The 21,280-nt window shown below is 46.8% G+C and overlaps 1 protein-coding gene across 2 annotated transcripts in view; it reads right to left on the bottom strand.

The window, feature by feature from the left end:
- The window catches only part of IBR3 (acyl-CoA dehydrogenase-like protein), a 122,902-nt gene that overhangs the window by 29,085 nt on the left and 72,537 nt on the right, over window positions 1-21,280 (bottom strand). For both annotated transcript variants that reach the window (XR_015540449.1, XM_087369736.1), the window contains exon 9: window positions 5,438-5,564. Coding sequence is in view for 1 of the 2 variants with exons in the window: in XM_087369736.1 (XP_087225862.1) it covers window positions 5,438-5,564 (127 nt within the window). In the remaining variant the exon portion in view is untranslated. The remainder of the gene's footprint in view (window positions 1-5,437; window positions 5,565-21,280) is intronic.

The raw sequence follows: 21,280 nt of genomic DNA on the forward strand, positions 1-21,280 counted from the left end.
TGTTGCCTCCTGTTGGACCACGGAGACAGGAGAGACTGAGTCTGAATGTGAAAGGCATCATCAATCCAAGCTTGAAACGAAACAAGAAGGCATCCTAGGCTGCTCTCTCCCAAAGAGTTAATGCCACTCCTCTACCTCATTTTTTACTCAACCATGTTGAAGTCACCTCCAATAACCCATGAATCTACAATATGGGCCCAAGAGATCAGCTCCTTCCACATAAGGACACGGTCCCCTCTATTGGTGCGAGCATAGAGGTTAAGAAAGCCAACCTTACACCCCCGAATCAAGAGAATAATCCACTGAGCTCTAGAGGGAATGATCACTCCGTGTCCAACAACCAAGGGACTGTGAAACTAAAATGCAAGTACCTCCTCTAGTACCCAAGGCAAGTGACCAAAAGGTATGACCCGAAAGAAATTTACCTGACTTGGCACAATCTTGGCGCAATCTCTGGCATCTAGTTTGTGCTCCTGAACAAAAAGAATATCAATAGAGCCCTAGACTTTTGCTCCTACATCCCGGATGACCAGTAACACCTGGATGTAGCTAATTACGAATCAACTGCCTACGCTAATGATGTGGCACGCCGCCTAGGCCCTATATGTTCCAACTAATGATCCTCATCGGTGCAAGGAAGTTGAATGAAATACATTATCTGAACAGTTAGTTGAAACAAACCTCTCCTGAGTAGTATCCCTACTACTCAAGGGGGGAAAATCTTCTGGCAAATGAATCCCTACACCTATGGAGGGGATGCTCTATCAATAGGGATTCCCAAAACAATCCTAAAGGTGGAGATAACAAGCTCCTCCTTGATGTTTGTCAAATTTACCAGTACAGAGAATGAGTTCCTGTATTGCCCCTCGTTTTGGTACAACCCCTCCTTTACCGCTCCCTCGCCTTGCACCTTCGACGCGTACTACCCATCCACCTCCAGTGACACACTCAGCTTCAGCATCGCATCCATGTCCTAAGCAGCAGCGCGTCTTGGACCCTCAGCTAGGACCGCACCTGTTCCCCATGGGGTATCGGTCAGGGTTATTGATCCTCCCTCCTTACAGGACACCCCCCTATCCTTGACCCTCCTCAAACTTGAGTGGGTGATGCTACGGAGCATCCACCCCCATCCCATCAATTGCAAATCAAGAGAGGCCTTCTGATGCTTCACTCCCCAGAGATACTTCGAATCCCCTAGTGGACAAGACCGGTGATGATGCTCATTCAGATTTTCAGACTCTTGACCCCTCTCTAGTGCAGACCCCTGCCACTTTTTCTCCTTGTTCTACCCCCATTGATAGAGGCAAGGGGGTTGTCCCCTCATCATCCTCGAGTACGGGCATTCGTCGTACTCCTCAGCCACCAGGCTTGCTCCTGACACAATGACCAAAGATGATGTTGGACATGATATATGGCAATGTATTCCCGTGTTGGTGAAACCTATATGCGAGTCCAATATGGAATTCAAGACTACTCTTTTCGCCCTTCATAGCCCGGGTTCACATGGCTTTCATCTTTCTTTTCTATTGCTTTTTGAATTTGATTAGGGACCACGTTACCTCAGCCCTACAGGGTGTTTGGGACTCTGGAGTTATGCTTGTTTCACTTACAGAGGGACTCATTCATCTTTTTCTAAAAGGAGGCTGCGGAAAGTTGTTGTCATAATGGAGGCCGATTATTTTCTTGGGCAGCTGTTACAAAATCTTGGCTAAAGCAATCAGTTTGCGTTTGCAACTCTTTCTTCCAAATCTTATGCATGGCACGTAGACGGGCTTTGTGCATGGCACAAGCATTTTTAGTAATATCTTCTCATTTTTGGAAACCTTGGATTGGGCCATGCAGAGCACCCAGAGGCTCGACATTCTACTATTGGATATTGAGAAAGCATACGATGGGGTGGATTGGGATTTCTTAGAATGTACCCTTCTTCGTTTAGGATATTCAGATGTATGGATCAAAGGCGTTTCCTCCTTATACGGATAGGCCCACAGCCAGATGCTATCAGAGGAGTAAGAGGAGAGAGATTTCAGATTTCCAAATCAGTCCGTCACGCATGCCCTGTAGCCCCCTTTATATTTTTTGGTTGTGGCTGGCTCTGAGTATCTTTTCTCATATTTCAAGCTGAAATTTTTGGGCTTAGACTTCCCCTGAGACAAGAGAAAGAGCTCTTAGACAGTGAGTTGGCAATGACACTGTAGTTTCCTTGGATGCCACTCCTTAAACTATCACTTCTTTCATGGCCACCTTGGATTAGTTTTGTACTCAACAAATACACACATTAATTGGAATCTAATGGCTTTTGGATTAGTGACCAGGATACTTTGGATTGGGGAGTTGATATTGGTTTCACTTGGATTCAAAGGGGTGTCACTGTATGGTACTTGGGATTCAGAGGGGTGACACTCTAAGGTATTGGCATGCAAGGTTGGTATGGGTATCTCTCCATCATAGTAGTTTGCTCCCATTTTGGAAAGTATCAAGAGGAAGCTCCTCTTTTGGAATTCAGATAACCTAGACCTTGCTTCTATGGTGGTGATTGTTAACCGAGTTCTGCTGGCCACAGCATGGTTTGTCTACTCTTATTGATGCCACCTAGGGATTGCCTCACTCAGCTTAAGAGGCCTATCAGGAATTTCTATCAAGTGGACTCGAGGGTACAACATATACTTTAGCAAGGGTGGCTTGGGAGATTCCCACATGGGAAGGGGGTCCCAATATCATAGATCCACCTTGATTGTTATTATTTCTACGATTAAAGAAATTGTTAGCCTCTCCATCGAGGTCCATATCCCCATCATTGTCACGTGACGACGTCCGGCATGTTATGGCGTGGAGGAGTCAAAGGGATTTCTTACATTTCAGGGATATCAAGCTAGAGGATTGTTGGAGGCGGTGGTTGCAGCAGAGTTGTATGCAGATTTGGTGAGCATTGGAGGCGAAGGCATTGGTCAGAGCGTAGCTACATGCAAATTGGGTGAGAGTTGCAAAGGGTGTCTCTACCGCAAGTGCGGGTGTTGATGTAGTTTTGTTTGGAGGGTTAGAGGGGTGTTAGTGTTGTAGGGATTGTCATGTTAATAATGTGCCTAAGATTATCCCACATGTGTAGGAAAATGTGTCGGTGCACATGGATTGTCAATCGAAGGTCATGGAGTAAAGATATGAGCAAATTAGTGCGAAACGAGGCCCACACGGGGGCACAAATGAGCAAGTGCTAGGGATGCCAAAATGTTTTGCAATGGGCTGAAAAAATGCCCCATAGCGTGGTGTTTCTGTGTGTGAAATCTTGGTTCAAACGGGGTCCAGTTTGGGTCCCAAACGGATGAGTCACGAGGGTTTAAAGAAGATGGAAAATTAACCTTTTTTGGAGGGGGGGGTTTTCCTTGTCTTAAGGTTGGTATGAATAGACTTTAATTCCATCTAAGGGTGAGTAACTAAACTTTCAGTGTAGGCCTACTTAAGAGCCATGAAAGGGTTTCTTTATTCACAGCATATGGTTCTGTACACCTTCTTCAATTGGAGATTGGATGGATAATACTAGATGAATCTTTACTTCATCCCATCTCAAGTCTGTCTCCTCTCCTCTTCTGGCTGCTATCTTGGAAACTTAGGCCAGCCTCAGGAGTAATATTTGGAGAATTCCCCCTCCTCTTGAGAAGAGATCGACAGACCACCCATCATGTGGAAGGATAGCATACTTGATGAGCATCTTGGCACTTCTCTTTATATGCAGTGGTCTTGATGGGAGAGAGTCCTTGCCTCCTCTTTGGGATCTTGGAAAGCTTTCATAAAACTTCCAAGGGATGGTAAATTGCAATAGGTAAGTCACCTCAAAGGAAGCACAGGGAGAATTCAATAAACTAATGCAAACATACCACTGGATTGGGTTCACACAGCTGATAGGCCTACTTGCTCTTCTTGGATGGAGGCTTTCACAGGGATAGGTGTTCCCAATTCAAGTCATAGCACTACGACAGTCAAGACGAGGATGGTCTGACGTTCAGACTAGGGTAGGCGGTCTAGATCTTTACATGACATTCTGTAGGGAGTTTCTTTCCAAACTGTCAGGATCTTAGGCTATGTGATGCACGGCTCGAATTCACAACGGTACCTAGACGAGGACCCGTTTCCTCTCTCCTTGGGCTCATGGAGGATTTGGATCTATGGAGGAAACCCCACAAAGATTTTACAGTGGGACCTCGGAGGGTGGGAGTGGATTGATGCAGGGTAGCGACAGAAGAGCATCCCCTTCTTTTGTTACATAGTCCATAATGCAAGAAGATTTCAGCTTGATTGTAGAGGCTGGAGGACATCCAAAGCTCAGATAGAGGAGAGGATCATATGGAAGGGGATTGCCAAGATTTTGAGTATGTTTTCCCTTCTTCATGACCTGGGGCTCGGGCCTCAGGTCTTTTATGAGAGGCATGACTCTTCTTGGGCTCTCTCAATACGATGGCATTTAGTTGAGTTATGCTCTTTGGATGATGTTCACTTTTCGCACATCAAGCCTGCGCATGCTTCGGTGGAGGGAGATATTAGTGAGTATTTCAGCGTGGCATATCTGGAGAGCCAAATGCACAGAGGCTTTCGAATCCCAAGTCCACCCTTCTCACACTTTGGCCATCATTTGGGCAAATACTATTCACACATTGATGGCCGTTTGGACGAGCACGTCTTCTCCTAGGAGGGCTACATTCCTTGGGGAATGGAGGGGCTTCCCTTTTTTCTCGGAGACCACAGAACGGCTCAAATGCCACTTTCAGCCTCAACCTTGGTTTATTTCTTGTTCAGTTTGAGGAGCTTTTTATTGGCCCTTCCAAGTATTTTTTCATGCTTGCATGATGTATTTCTACCTTAAGCTTGCTCTCGTGGGTTTTGTTCGTACTCACCTCTCGGGGTGGGGGGGGGGGGGGGTACGATCTTCTATGACCAGTTAAGGGAGAACTGTTTCACTATTTTTGCAATGTTCAGCCTTGTGCTTTCAATTGGGTGCAAATTGTTCATGCCTTTCAAGAAGATCTCATCTTTGCGCATTCGACATATTCATCCTGGTAATTTCTCACAGCAGTAAGAGGTGCCATAAGCACAACAAAACAGTCTGCCATGCCATTACTAGCACTTCGTTGTATAGTGAACCTTCGTGCTACAAGCTTCCCATTTGACAATGGAACAATATTTATGGACTTGGATGGGCTTAGGTTTGCTTCCAAAGCAGAAGTCACATGAAAAATTATTACATCGGAGAACAAGTCTTGCTTATGAATAGGTACACAAGGCATCCCAAAAACTAATTTCCTTAACTATATATGGGGTAGGAAAAGGAAACGGAGGTAAGGATGCTAAGCTCACCTGAATTTTTGGATTTTAAAGTTGCTTTTAAGAAATAAAAAAGTGATGAAATACTTGATTTAAGGTCCCTTAGAATCTTTGACAAACTTACCTGAAGCCAGCTGAGGTGGTCCATCACAAAGCACTATGGCACTTTCCACAAACCTTAGAGCAACAGCTGTGAGATAGCGAGCAAACTCCCCAGCAGTGTTACTGCCTTTGTCATCAGAAGCATTTCCCTATATGCAAAAGAGTTAACAACGTAATGGCGAACAACAAATAAAACTTGTGCACCTAAAGGAGAGAGAGTGGGTTAAAAACCAAACATAGGCATCTCATGACCCCATAAAATTTACAGAAGTCTATATCAACTCAAGAAAACCTTGGCATGCCGATTGAGACAAATTACATATGTAATGACAAATCATATCTCAACCAATTTGTGTGCTTTCAAAACAAATCCACTAAAATTTGAAGTTTCCAAGTAGAAGAACCCACTGCCAATATACACCTCATGCACGTAAGCTTCAGCTTGAAACAAAAGCAGAGATACAGAGAAAAAGAAAGAAAGATAAAGACCATGCGTGCTATATTGAGCCTTGCCATCGGCCAAAAGAAAATGAAAACACTTCCTACCATTTGGATGCTAGCACCAATGCCTAAAAAACCAAGTACCAATGCCTAAAAAACCAATATACACCTCATGCACGTAAGCTTCAGCTTGAAAAAAAAGCAGAGATATAGAGAAAAAGCAAGAAAGATAAAGACCATGCGCGCTATATTGAGCCTTGCCATCGGCCAAAAGAAAATGAAAACACTTCCTACCGGTTGGATGCTAGCACGAATGCCTAAAAAACCAAGTACCATGAACTAGAAATTCTAGGCGTCCAAAAGTCGAAAATATTTGTCTAAACTTCCGCTGCTGCTCCTCGCCACTTCCATCCCTTGCTGGCCTCTCCCTCAACGTCTCTGCCTCTGCTCTGCTGTCACGGCTCCCCCTCTATCCCTCGGCCTGCTGCTGCCCCCCACACTAGCTCCCCTTCCCCCTCCCTAGCTGTCCCGCCCCCCTTCCTAGCTCCCCCACCCCCCTCCCTAGCTGTCCCATCCCCCTTCCTAGGTCCGCCCCCCTCCCTAGCTTCCTCGCCATATCTGTTCCGCCCCCCTTAGCCCCACCCTCCCCCCCCTCCCCACTACCTTGTCTCTCTTCCCCCCTCACTCTCACAGCCTTCCCTCCCCTCAATCTCCCCTTTCACCTCATCCTTCCCTACTCTCAGCCCCTGCCATTCCCCTCAACCTTCCCTCCTCTCACCGTACAGCTTCAGCCCCTTCCTCTCTCTCTTAATTACCCTTTTTCAAGCACCTATCGCCAGCAAGGACTTGTCAAATGGAGCTTCATCGTGTTTGTGTCAGCCATTTCACCTCGATTGACGAATGGATTCCCATTTAGTCAATCTTCGACCGCTTCCACCAGCCGTGAAAACACTTATTTTTCAAAAGGCGAGTTGTAGCAACAACTCAGAAAGGATGTAGAACTAGAAAGTTCTACTTCGCTCTTCACCTGTATCCACGGGTCCCACCCTTCCAAATCGCAAACCAAGGACTGGATGCTTGCGGCCTTACCGGAAGACCTTGCTCCTCACCTTTCAAAGGTACGCTTACTAGGACAGGGCTTCTTTCAAGTGGTTTTTTATTCTTGGCTTTGATGCTCAAGGCTACCATTAGGTGCTAGCCTCCAAGAGGATTTTCATGTCACCTTTCACTTTGGATTTTGATCCAATTGAGGAGGATTGTCTCTCTCTTTGTGCGATTATCCAGCCTTCCTCAGGTGTACCATCGACACATTGCTACTATCAGAGCATCCTTTGGACTCTGGAGTGGTCACAGAGACCCCCCCCCCACCCCCCCGCCTGCCTTCGTCTTCAGTAGAGGCAGCTAAGGCCGATGGGGTGCCTAGAGTTATGGTCATTGTCTTTGCCTCTAACATCACGAATGACCACATCATGCTTCTGTGTCCAGACGAATCTTTTTCCGTCATAGGATTGAGATTGCGAGCAGACGGGACCAGTGCAAGATCTGCAGGATCCTTCAGCAATTCGTTCACTACAGACTGTCCAAGGAAGAAAAAAAGACCCAAGAAGTCTTCAGGTGTGGCTACCCCTCGTACCGTTCCTTCAGTACCCCCTTCTCGTCTTGCATCGCCTGCTACTAGACCTCCATCAACAGCACCATCGAGTCCTTCAACGCATCTAGGACCCTCTTCATGCCCCCCCCCCCCCTACTGTCCCCTGATAACAGCGTAGGAGGACCCCTCTCATGCCCCGGGTTCTTCTATGATCATGGTAGAAGACATTCTTGTTTTGGTCGCACCTTGGGCTACTTTTCCATTAGTTACAGATCAGGAGGAACCACCTGACGCTTCAGTTTGCCAAAGATACTTCAATTCTAGTTGTGGATAGAACCAGTGAGGGCTCTCATGCAGACACTCAAACTCTTGGCCTTTTATCTCAGCAGCCCCCTTTTTCTACTACTCTCCGAGCTTCCTCCATTGAAAGAGGCAAGGGGGCTTCCTTGAGTGTGGAGATTTCTTTACACTCCAGTGTCGGGAGTGCGTCATAGGAACTCTTTTTCTATCCTAGCAGATTTGGCACAATTCGGGGAGGAGTTTTACCCTCCACATTTGGGGATGCTGTTATTGGATTTCCTACCGACTGAGCATTTCTCTCCGCAAATGTGGGGTTCTTTCCAGCATGGATCTTCCTCCCTTCGACAAGTTGGGAGGAGGGCTCCTCTCAAGAGAGGTTCATTTCCACTACCAAGTCAGGTAAAGTATTCCATCCTACCTTCTCCCGCCCATGACAATTGTCTTTTGGAACTTACAAGGCCTTGGTGGTGTGCCACATCGCCGCCGTTCGCAGGCTGATTCATAATCAGCTTCATCCAGGTATTACTAGGGGCTCTATTGATATTCTTTTCATTCATGAACACAAATTAGATGTCAGAGATTGTGCCAAGTCACCTAACATGCTTTCAGGTTACACTTTCTGGTCACCAACACCTGGCACTAGGGGTGGTACATGCATTTCAGTTTCAGATTCATCTCTCCCCTTGGTTGCTACCCTTGGTTGCTAGACACAGAGTCATCATCTCTCTAGAGCTCAATGGATTCTTCTTTTGATTAGGGGACGTAAGGTTGGCTTCCTCAACCTTTACGTCCCCAACAATAGAGGGGATCATCTCCTATGTGGAAGGAGCTGCTCTCTTAAGCCCCCATTGCAAATTCATAGCTTATTAGAGGTGACTTTAAGATGATGAAGTTGCCTTCAACAGATAAGAAAGGGAGTAGAGAGGGTTGCATTCACTGTTTGAAGAGAGTAGCCTCGGATGCCTTCCTGTTCCTATTCAGTGGCAGAGATACATGGTTTGATGATGCCTCTCACACTAAATCATAGTCACTCCTGTATTCATGGTCAAACAAGAGGCCGCAAATGCCTATCCATGAACAGATTGATAGATTTTATGTGATAATTGGGCTTTGCATAGAGGTGGGTCAGTATGCATTTCCACTAGGGTACCCACTTCAGATCGCTTTCCCATGGTATTCATGATTTCGGAGCCTCATTTGAGAGGACGCTCTTCCACTATCAGGATTCCAGATGTTTTTTATGCAGAGGAGGACCTCACAGAGATAGCGTTGCAAATCTGGGTTTCTCACATTCAGGGTGGAGTGACGTCTCCTTCACATCTGATTGCAGCCCTCTCATTGGTGTTAAAAATTTCTATCATTCATTTGCTAGCACCAAGAGAAGTGACATTCTTAGACGCAAGGTTGGTATTCACCAACAGTTGGCAGCCTTGCAGACGGAAGAGCCTACAAATGCTTGGATTCAAGAGCGCCTTGCTGCAGCAAGGGCCCATAACAAATATTGCTAGATCAGAGAAAGCAGAGATGCCTTTCATGCACGAGAGTCATTCTAGACTCCGATGGAAGGTAGAGTCAATAAACACTTCTTCACTACCCTTGGCCCCAGACATACTAGGGAAAGTGTCTCACAGCTTATTGACTAGGGAAATTGTCTCGTAGATTGATCTTGATGTCGTCATTCACATAGCTACAGATTTTAATACTGCCCTTCTCATAGCATATCCTGACACACAGGCTAGAGATGATGCCAGATGTGCTATATGGCAGTGTATTGAAGCCAAATATGTGGGTCTCACTTAATGCACCTTTTATCAATAGAGTTCACGACTGCGCTTCTTGCCATTCATAAGGACAATTGCCCGGGTTCGCATCGTCTAGTTGGTGTAGCCATGAAGTTGCAATCAAAAGGTTATGACAAATAATAAGGCTGTCGCCAATCCAAAAGAACTAACAACACTGTTTGAGGTATGCTGTAATAGAATAATCTTAGTCATAGGATGCAAAGTCATAGAAGATTGCATAGTCAGTGTGGACAAAAAAATCCAAGGACTGCATAAAAGTTGGGGCCGAACGTGCAAGTATGGTACTATGCTTTCCTAAAGAGGACCAAAAAAATGACAAGGCATGAAAGCTTTGTCAAACTACTATGCTTTAACTTTCAAAAATTGAAGGTAATCATGGCTAAACATCCATCAACATGGGATGTAGCATCTATCATACAGTCATAGTGGAGATGGTAGTATAAAGGCCTAGAAGCCAAAAATACAATTAAAACTCCATAGATTGTAACCAAGGTATGTGAGGCATTGAATGCTACTAGTGGGATAGAAGTAAAGTCATGCATCCAACCACTCGTTTGCATCAAGTATGTACTATATATTATCCATCTATGGCCAAACTTGATGATGTCTGCTACACTAGGCCAAGACTGCACTAATGTGTAAATGTACTTGTGTTAACTAATGATCTAGTGAATTGCAATGGTGGTCATAATTAGATCCAAGTGTGGTGCAGTGTAGTATACCTAAGTTGATGCTATAGTGACTTGAAGACTAATCTGCTGACCTGAATTGAAATCTCTTCTATTGCGGCCCTTGCTACCCTTTGCTTGCTATCGTTACTTCTTATTTCATGCCTGTCCTCGTCAAAAGTACAAGCCCAGGTTGCCTAAAAACACTCTCTTTGCGGGATTTCACTCCACTAGGGCAGACAAAGGTCCACCAACAACTTTCGCATCAGAGCTTTCTCTTGCGGGTTTTCATTCATACTTAATGAAGTATTCTTTTTAAACAAAGGTCCACCAACAAGGGCGTCACAGAGCATCGAACAACAGTTGACAAAGGTGTTGGGTTGACACCACGGAGAACTTCCAAATGACTTAAAGCAGATGCAGATTCACCATTTCCTTAAAGTATCACTATCATCTCGGATGAGGTGCTGTCCCTTCTTTCTAGTTTCTCAGATTCTTCGGATCATGCGGGCTCCGATCGACGTGTTTGATGACTGGCATGGAGATTCGGAGTCACAGCATTTCGATCACAAATCTTTGAGCGTTGTGTTGGGAACTGCACCTTGTTGTCTTGAAGATGCCTCAGACCCTAGGAGCGCCGACGCATTTGTTGGGCAAGGGACGGGTGTTACAATTCTGCAGTGTGGAAGAGCGATTTTGATTTTTGGGTCTATGGTGGCGGTGTAGAAGAACTCCAATGAAAGTTTTGAGCACTTCGTTGGGGATGTCATCTATAATGACGTTGCTTTTCTTCATGGGGCAATAGAACATTGCTTCGAGTCGGCGGAATGAAACTCCTAACTGCAGCTCTTGGTTGAAGATGATACAATAAATTAATCTCTAGGCGACGATTGATTGGTTGGACAATTGATTGGGCTGAGTGACGCTAGCAGATAATTGATGAAGCAAGACGATTGATCGACAAATGAACGATGTGTGGTAGGCGGGGTGATTGAGGAGATGACTGATTTGGCTGAAGGACTTGCTATCACGCACAAGCATACGATTGATTCAAGGTTCCTGCAAGAGCATTACGATACAATGTGTTTGGTTCGATGAATCAATTGCAAACTGAATTGTCTTCTACAAATAACAAGTGTCTTTTTATTTGCCACAATGGTTATACGTGTGTGAAGCCTTTAGGATTCTTTTCGTTCAGCTATTATCTTCTTCCTTCCCTTTTGTTCCCACCAAGTCAATGTATTCATCCTTCCACTAGTAATCAAGGACAAATAAAAAGCAGAGTACTGTGAAGACAAGTGGGACATCAATGTTATGGCCATGTCCTCAAATGATATCTGCTTCCCCGCCTGGAGAATCTCTTGCTAAAGCTCCTGTATCTTATTGATGTGCTCCCGCATCCATGAAGACTTCGTGAGATCCAACAAACTCATCTACACTTCCAAAGAGACCCTCTTCATGGGAGAGGTTCAGTTGTACAAGGATGCCAAATGCTCCCAAATACTTTTGGGCACCCTCATGTACTTCACGTGATTTATGACTTGAGGAGTACAGCTTAGGAAAATGGGTCCCACAGCTGAGACATGGTCTCTACCACCTCTGCTGCAGGATCCCTAGATTTTCTGCAAGGGGATTAGACCTGATAACTCCCACCAACATTAAGTCTGCCAAATCATATGACTACAGGAAAGCTTCCATCATGACCCACCACACCCCATAATTCAGTCCATCCAATTGACAGTCCAAGGGGAAGGTGGGTAATACGGTAATTTTCACCTTGTTATCTGCAAACTCAGCCAAGGTAGCTAGATCAAAGTGAAGAGAGAGTTGAACTGAGAGAAGAAGGCAGATGGAAAAGAAGGTAGAGAAGGGGATTGATGGAGAAACAGAATAGAGGGCTGGAGAAGATAGTGAAGAGAATTAAGGCCTAGATACCCTCACACCTTCACTGTCCCGTCCCTCGAGAACACCTCCTTTCAAATCTGAAAACTACGCACCTTCCTTGACACCCAATCAGTCCACACCTCCATACATTCCTCTTCAAAACACCTCCGAACAGCAGCCCTAATCTCCACACAGTTTGTTGGCTTCAGGCTCCCTCACGCCTTGGGTCTCTCCATAGGCTCTGATACCATGTGAAAGTGCTGCGGAAACTGAATAGAAAGGAGAGAGCAAAGCAAAACACACAAACTGAACTGAAAACACATACACACACACACACACACTTTTTTTTTTGAAAACTTTTGATTGATTATATAACAAGAGTAGCGACCTCAAAACGAGGTAGCCATCTTTCAAACTATTGCAAGGGCTAAAGCTGCTGCTCCTCCCCGCTCCCTTGCTGCCCCCTCTCCTTCAGCCCCTCCCCCACCCTCAGCCTCTCCCTTCCTCCCCCTCTTCTCCCTCTCAGCCCACTACCCCTTCCCCTCCTCTCCCTCTCAGCCCGCCCCCTCTATGAAGAACCAGACTTTTCAAGAACGCAAATGTGTGCAATGTATGCAGAATTTGAATGCCAATTGGCCCTCCAATGGGGAAGAGTGTCCCGGGGAGAGTACTTGTTTCTATTTTCGACCTACATGCAAGGTGGGAGAGATGGCGGCGGATGAATGCAATGTGGTAGAGAGAATGCTATGTGAGATTCACAATGAAAAGGTGATACCCTTTCATTAACGTCCCTTGAAATCAATCAAATTCCATCTTCCCATTTACACCTACCCTTAGCCTATGACCCATGCATCTACCATTCAATGCACCTTAATGCACCCTTCCCTTCCTTTTGCCCCTAGGACCTAGACATGTGTGTGCACATTTTTATTAATAGAATAAGTATCACATGTCTAAATTCAATGCCGTCTGAAGCAGTGGCTCCAGCTCCACTAGTCCTATCTACTCAAATGATCCACCACCATAACAAATCGGTCAGTGTCCATCATAAATAAAAGTACATGTTACACCATTGGCGTATAATATATAATAATGTTTTCAATGTCTACTAATCACGGATTAGTAATTTCTCTTGTCATGACACCCTCCCCTCTCAGCCCGCTCCCCCTTCCCTGCTCCCCTAATCCCTACCCCCACTCCCTGCCTCATCCCTCCCTCTACCCCGCTCCCTACCCCCCGCCTCTACCCCCCCGCCTCTAGCTCCCTCTCCTCTACCCCCCTCTCTCCTCTCCCGCTCAGCCCGCTCCCCCTTCCTTGCTCCCCCGCTCCCTGCCTCAGCCCTCCCTCTACCTCGCTCCCTACACCCCGCCTCTACCCCCCTCCCCTCTACCTGCTCCCTACCCCCCACCTCTACCTCCCTCCCCTTTACCCCCCTCTCCTCTACCCCGCTCTCTCCCCCCCGCTTCAGCCTCGCTCAGCCCTCTCCTCTACCCCCCTCTCCTCTCCCCCACTCCCTATCCCCCCACCTTAGCCCTCTCCTCTACCCCCCTTCTCTTCTTCCTGTCTCCCCCCTCTTCCTTCTCCCGCAGTGCTTTTTGGAGCGGACGGAGCCTCAAAAGTGTTCAAATCAGCCTCCTCACCTCGATTGGCGATGGATATTCCGTCAGCCAATCCTACTCCAACTCCACCGGCTGCGAAAACTATTACTTTTTCTAAAGACGAGTTGCAGCATCTCCAGAAGGACATAGAGATTGAATGCTCTATCACGTTGCTCGCACGCATCTTCGGGTCTCACCCTTCCAGATCCCAAGCCAGAGACTAGATGCTTGTGGCTCTCCCCCCAGACCTCACTCCACGATTGTTAGATGTTCGTCTTCTGGGACGAGGTTTTTTCCAAGTTGTTTTTGACACTCCAGAGGCTGCGAGCACCGTGCTCAAAGCTGAGTTTTTATACCTGGGACACAGGAAGATCTCTTTGACGCCTTCAATATTGGTTTCGACCCAATGGAGGTAGATAAGGAAATCTTTTCGCTCTTCATCAGATTTCCCGGGCTTCCCCAGGTTTACCATCAACTTCTTTCTATTATTGGGAGTATTTCGACACAATCGCTGAGATCCCACTCCTCCCTGGGTTACTGTTGACTGCAGCAGAGGAAACCAAGGCTGATGGGGTACCTACAGTTACGGTCCTCTGTAAGGATTCCAACCTCACGATGGACCATGTTATGATCCAGCGCCCTGATGGTTCCTTTTTTCGCCAGAGAGTAAAGATTACAGGCAGGCAGGACCAGTGTAGGATATGCAGGACCATTGGGCACTTTGACAAGGATTGCCCCAGGAAGAAGAAAAGGCCCAAGAAGCCCTCTGGTACAGTTACCGCCCCACGACCTCGACAGGGGGTGGTACAGGTCCAACACCTGCTCATCGACCTCAACAGCGCGGTGGTACAGGTCCAACACCTGCTCCTCGACCTCCGCATGGCGGTCCTCCTCAGGGTGGTGGTACAGCTCCTACTCGACAGAGTACTCCTCGACTATGCGCTCCTTTGCTACCGCCACCTTCTACCTCAGGTACCTCACGACCTACAGGGGCACCCGCCGCATACTAGTGGGTTCCAGTTCGCGTGCAGATTCCTCCTTCAGTTCACGAGGATACACTAGTGGACTCTGCTTCACCTCAAGTTGTCCCTCCAGTCTCACCTCACACAGTCCGAGACGCTTCAGGTTCGACCTCCTCCCAGGTTGTAGCTTCTTCCCTGGAACCATCGGTGCCAGACACTCTCCTCGAGGCAGTAGAACTCTCCGTGGCCGTGCAGACACGAGATCGAGAGCAGTCCTCACTTCCTCCCTTCCATAGGGGGAAGGAGATGGTTTACACTATTGATCCTCTTTCCTCAGAGGGATCCTTCGCACTCCGGTGTCTGGCCTGATTCACAAGAACTCATTTTCAGCTCTGGCAGGTGCTTAACATTTCCTAGAGGAGGAGTTTGTGCCCTCTACTTTTGGTGAGCGGGTGATTGGGTTTCCTATTGACAGGGCGGTTCTTTCCCCAGTTGATTTTCCGCCACTTGGTTCCATTCCTCGCTCCTTGAGTAGGAGGTCTTCCCCTGTTGAGAGGTTTGTTTCCGCCACTAGATCGGGTAAGGTGTTCCACTCTACATCCTCCCGTCGATAAGGATTGTTCGCTAAAACATACAGGGCCTAGGTGGCATCCCACATCGCTGCCGCAGACAACTGATCCGAGATCAACTTCATCTAGGTGTTATTAGGGGTTCCATTGATATCTTATTTATTCACGAGCACAAACTGGATTCTAGAGATTGTGCCAAGTCAAGCAAGTTGCTTTCTCGCCATACATTTTGCTCGCCTGCCTTGGGCACCAGGGGAGGCACTTCTATTTCAGTTTCACAATCGGTTCTCCCCTTAGTTGTTGGGCACGGAGTCATTATCCCCTCTAGGACTCAGTGGATTATTCTCTTGATTGGATGGCGTAAGGTTGGTTTCCTTAACCTGTATGCCTCAAACATTAAAGGGGAACGTGTCATTATGTGGAAGGATTTGCTCTCCTGGGCCCCCATTGCGGATTCATGGGTGATTGGAAGACAAAAAAGGGGGTAGACAAGGAGGACTTCACTCTTTGGCGAGAGCAACTTGGGATGCCTTCCTTTTTCACTACTGTGGCAAAGATACTTGGTTGGAAGATGCCTTTCTTATTCAGCCACAGTCCCTTCTGTTCTCTTGGTCGAATAGGAGGCAACAGACGCCTATTCATGCACGCATTGATAAACTCTATGTAGATGATTGGGGACTAGACAAAGGTGCATCGGTATGCGTTGCTGCTGGGGTTTCCACTTCAGACCACTTTCCTATTGTGCTGGCTATCTCAGACCCTCACTTGAGAGGCCGGTCTGCGAGCATCAGGATTCCAGATGCCTTGTACACAGAGGAGGACCTCACATAGGCAGCCCTGCAGATATGGGTTTCTCATGTTCAGGGTGGGCAGCCATCTCCATCACATTTAGCTACTGCCCTTTCTAGTATTAGCGACTTCTACCACTCACTTGCTTGTACCAGGAGACAAGATATTCTCAGACGTGAGATTGTTGTTCGCCAGCAATTGGCAGCTTTGTAGAGGGAAGAGCAGAAACGGCCTTCAAATGCTTGGATTTAGGAGCGCCTTGCTGCAGCAAGGGCTCATCAGCAGATATTGCTTGATCAGAGTGCTTGATCAGAGAGCAGAGTATGCCTTTCATGCACGGGCAAAGTCAATAAGCACTTTTTCTCTACTCTTGGCCCTAGACAAAGTAGAGAGAGCATATTCCAAACTTAATGACTCACATGGGGTTTTAAAGAGAGATCCAGATGATGTCATGCGCATAGATTAAGATTTTTATGCCGCCCTTCTTACTGCAGATCTTGACACACAGGATAGAGAGGATGCTAGACAGGCTATTTGGTAGAGCATCCCTTTGTTGGTGAGACCGGATATGCATGTTTTGCTTGATGCACCTTTCACCAACACAGAGTTCAGGATTGCACTTTCAGCCCTTCACAAGGGCAAGTGCCCAGGTTCGGATGGCCTCACGCCTTCTTTTTTCATTGCATTTTAAAATATGATTGGAGACTACATTACATCAGCCCTGCAGGGCATTTGGGACTCTGGCGAGATGCCCGGGTCGCTCACAGAGGGTCTCATCCACCTTATCCTGGAACGAGGTGCAGAAATTTAGTGTCCCAGTGGAGGCCTATCACACTTTTGGGGACATGTTACAAGATTCTGGCCAAGGCAATCAGCCTCTGATTGCAGTCCCTTCTCCCAGATCTTATTCATGACACTCAAACGGAATTTGTGCATGGCAGAAGCATTTTTTATAACATTTTTTCTTTTTGGAAAGCTTCAGAGTGGGCCATGCAGAGCGGCCAGAATCTAGCCATTCTACTCTTGGATTTTGAGAAAGCTTATGATAGAGTAAATTGGGGGTTTTTGGAGGGCACCCTTCTACGTTTTGGCTTTACTGATGCTTGGATCAGAGGTGTTTCCTCTTTGTACAGATCAGCCCACATCGACGTACTTATTGGTGGGGTAAGGGGTGAGAGATTTCAAATTTCTAGATCAGTCTGTCAGCGATGCCTCCTTCCTCCTCTTCTTTTTTTGTTCGTGGCTAAAGCTATGAGTATCTATGTTAGATCTCAAGCTAACATCTTTGGGCTGAGACTTCCCATCAGAAGGGAAGAGGAGCTACTTGACCGTGAGTTAGCAGATGACACAGCAGTTTACTTGGATGCCACACCACAGACGCTCACTTCTTTCAGGACAACATTGAATTTGTTTTTTTTGGCGGTGGTGGCACAGATAAATTGGCATAAATCCAATGGCATTTGGATCAGTGATGAGGACACTCCAGTTTTGGGGCTTGACATAGGATTCACTTGGGTTCAGAGGGGTGTGCCAATCAGGTCTTTGGGCTGCCAGGTTGGCTTGGATATTTCTTCCACGCAGCAATTTGCTCACGTGTGGAGAGCATCAGGAGGAAGCTCCTTTTTTGGAGCTCAGCCAAGCTGAATCTTGCCTCTAGAGTTGTGGTGGTCAACCAGGTCCTCTTGGCCACGGCCTGGTTCATGTGTTCATGCTGGTGCCGTTCTAGGGACTGCATCACTCAGCTCATGAGACCAATCAGAAATTTTCTTTGGAGTGGGCTTGACGGCATAGCATATGCGTTAGCTATGGTGGCTTGGGAGACCCTCATCCTCCCTACACAGGAAGGGGGTCTCAATATTATTGATCCAAATTTACAATGCAGATCTTTACTCTGCAAGATGGTAGTGCGGGGACTTATGCCAGGGTAGGAGCCATGGAAGGCATTTTTTATTAGCAGCATATAGACGTGCACACCTTCTTCAAGAGGAGACTGGACAAGCAGTATTAGGTGGATTTTCTCCGTAGCACACCTCAGATCACCTTTGTCCCCTCTCATGGTTGCCATACTAAAAGCATGGGTCAGTTTCAGGAGCACTCTTCGAAGGATTCCCCCTTCCTCTCGTAAAGAGATTGATAGGCAATCGATCATATGGAATAACAGTATATTGGATGATCATGGCAAACCACTTGGTGCCTCACTCTACATGCAGTGGTCCAGGTGGGAGAGGGAACCCGCCTCATCATTGGGGTCATGGAAAGCTTTCTGCAGCCTTCCAGAGGAAACCAAATCTTAGCTGACAGAACATCTCAGAGGGAGTGCAGGGAGGATCTTGCAGATTGAGGCAGCCCTTCCAGCAGATTGGGTAGACACAGATGATATGCCACTCACTTGCTCCACTTGGGCAGGTACTTTTACGAGAGGCAGTGTTCCTCTTCAGGTTTTGGCCTTTCGAGATGCACAAGAGGATGCTTTGGTTTTTAGTCTGCATGATGGTGGCAAATTGCTCAAGTCCACAGAGGACATCTTGGTTGAGTTTGCTTTTCAGGCTATCAGGGTTGTAGGTCTTTGGGTGTAGGAATCAGATTCAGAGTGGTTCCTCGACCCAGACCCCCGGCTTCTCTCCACCGGATCTTGGAGGCTTTGGCTCTACGGGGGAGTTCCCATTAGGTGTCTGCAGTAGGACCCTGGAGAGTGGGAGTGGATTGACGCAGGGCATCGAGAGAAGAGCATCCCCTTCTTTCGTTACACGGTCAGTAATGCCAGGAGATTCCAGCTTAGTAGTAAAGGTTGGAGACCTTCCAGAGTTGTTCATTGCTAGACATTTGATATCACTGCGGATTTGCAGAGGTGCTTCTGGAAGAGACTCTGCAAATCCCACACGAATAGAAAGATCACTCTTTTCTTTTGGCTTCCTATCCATGGTGGGATTGCAGTGAACTTTTGGAGATCCAGGTTCGGAGCTGACCCTACTTGCCCTTGTTGCCTCTCTGCTTTGGAGACTATTCAGCATTGCTTATGGGATTGCAGACAGGCGAGGATGATTTGGATGGGGGTAGCCAGGATTTTTAGTCACTTTGCCCACTCCCCATTCTTTGTGACATGGGGCTCAGTGGCTTGGCTTTCTCTTACAAGACCTCAGGTATTCTATGAGAGACTTGACTCCTCTCAGGCCATTTTGATTCGACGTCATTAGGTTGAGTCCTGTTTTTTGGATGTGATACCACACCTTCCTTTTGCAGCTGTGCATGCCTCTGTGGATACCTCTTGGGAGATTCTAGCAAGCATAGCAGCCTGGCATATCTGGAGAGCCAGATGCACAGAGGCATGGGAGGGAACTCAGATTCATCCCTCGCACACATTGGCTAGTATCTGGACATTTCTTGATGGCCGTATAGACGAGTATGCAGGGAGACTCCCGTGCAGCGACCTTAGCTAGGAGGGATTCTTTCTTCAAGGAATGGAAGGATTCTCCTTTCTTCTCTGAGACTTCTACAGGGTTGAGGTGGCACTTTCAGCCTCAGCCTTGGTTGTTTTCCACCTCATTCAAAGGAGGTTTATTTATCCTCATGATTTCATGATGTATTCCGCTTTGAGCTTGCTCTCACGGGTTTTTTCTCTTACTTAATAGAAATCCCCTTCTTGGGGGGGAAAAAAAAAACGAGGCGGCCGAATTTCGAAATTACATCAAACTGAAAATATCAATGTATGCTAGATATACATCATGATCTATGCAACGCGTCTGCAAGCAATCAAAGAAGGATTGCTGCAGAGAACGCTTAAAAAAACCAAACAAGGAAAATAAAGGATCACCAAAGACTTTACAATTCTTGTCTGTCCTCCATAAACTCCATAGTGCCCTATAGCGAACCCAAACAAAGAAAATATGAAACTCCGGTCTGGGTGGATGAAAACTAAAGAGCCATAAAGACTTCCCAAAAAGAACAGCTCGCAGGCGCTGCCGAAGAAGATCAATGAACTCACGAGAACATGGACAAAACCAGAATAAATGAGGCACGGTCTCCTGAAAACTCAAACATTTGTGGTGGCAACAAGCAGGAGCAATGTGTCTACGAGCCAACATCTGTCCAGATAGAAAAATGCCAAGAAGCACTCGCCAAAAGAAAACCTCTTGCCGAAGAGGAGTTTTGTAGGCCCAAAGCTGCTGTAATCGCTTTCTCCACCACTTCGCCAAATAGAATTGCCTTTCTCTGAAACCCAAGGTTTAGGCAAAAGGATTTTATACAATGCAGGCACCATAATCCGAGATAGCCTCAAAGGGCAAGAAGAGGACCCTGGGGAAGTCAAAGTCCAATCCTCCAACCTGTCCTGAAGTTCCAAAGGAGGAATTAGAACAAAAGGTGAAAGCATATAAGCAATTTGTTGCCACAAAGCACGACAATGAGAGCCAAGCCATACCGTGTAGCTACCAGAGAAAAAGATAGCACAGAGCCATCATCATGAATAACATCAGCAACACAGAAGTGATGCCCTTAAAAGAAACAAAGTAGGAACGGCGAGGTTCCTGTAAAGCCAGTGGAGACTGAAAAACTGTCGACCAGTGAATGGTTTCAGAATTACCCAACAAATACTGTCAACCATGCCATTCCAAATGAGAGAGGACATGCTTCCAATCAAGAAGCAAACTGAAGACCAAAGGATAGTCAGGCAAAGTGCCATCGATGCGACCAAATAAGAAAGCCCAGTAATTGATTTGCCACTGACCAAAGGCAGAAATACTGATATGTGTGACTAGAGATCTAATCATAAGAGCCCAAGGCTGATCACCTTGCAGAAATGGCAGCAGCATTTTTCCCCTGTGAGCAAGGATGTGCACCTGGATATTCGTGATGTTCAAACCACCATGCATCTTAGGAGAACAAAGTTGATGCACTGAAAGCAGCCTATGACTTTTTATGCCATGTTTGGTATGCCAAAAGATTTCCATAATGGCACACACCCACACACACACACACAGTGCAAGGGATGTCAGAGAAAAACCTTATGTACTGCTGGGAAAAACCTCCAATGAATGTGGTACAAGAGATTCTCTAAGAAGAGAGGGAGGGGGCCTATCTAGCCTCTACATCCCAGGCCCCGACCAGCAGCCCTATATGGGACAACATGCCTCTAGGGGGCCAATCCCTACCATATGAAGGGCTGGACACAGCCATATAAGGGGCTGACCCCACCTTCCTGTAAGGCCGAAACCAGTAGGAGGCCGACCAGCAGATCGCTCCTCCCTTACATCTGGCCCTAGGAA

This window comes from Dipteris shenzhenensis, chromosome 31 (genome assembly GCF_047967505.1).
Source record: "Dipteris shenzhenensis isolate YYH24624 ecotype China chromosome 31, Dip_SZ_1.0, whole genome shotgun sequence".
NCBI classification, from domain to species: domain Eukaryota; kingdom Viridiplantae; phylum Streptophyta; class Polypodiopsida; order Gleicheniales; family Dipteridaceae; genus Dipteris; species Dipteris shenzhenensis.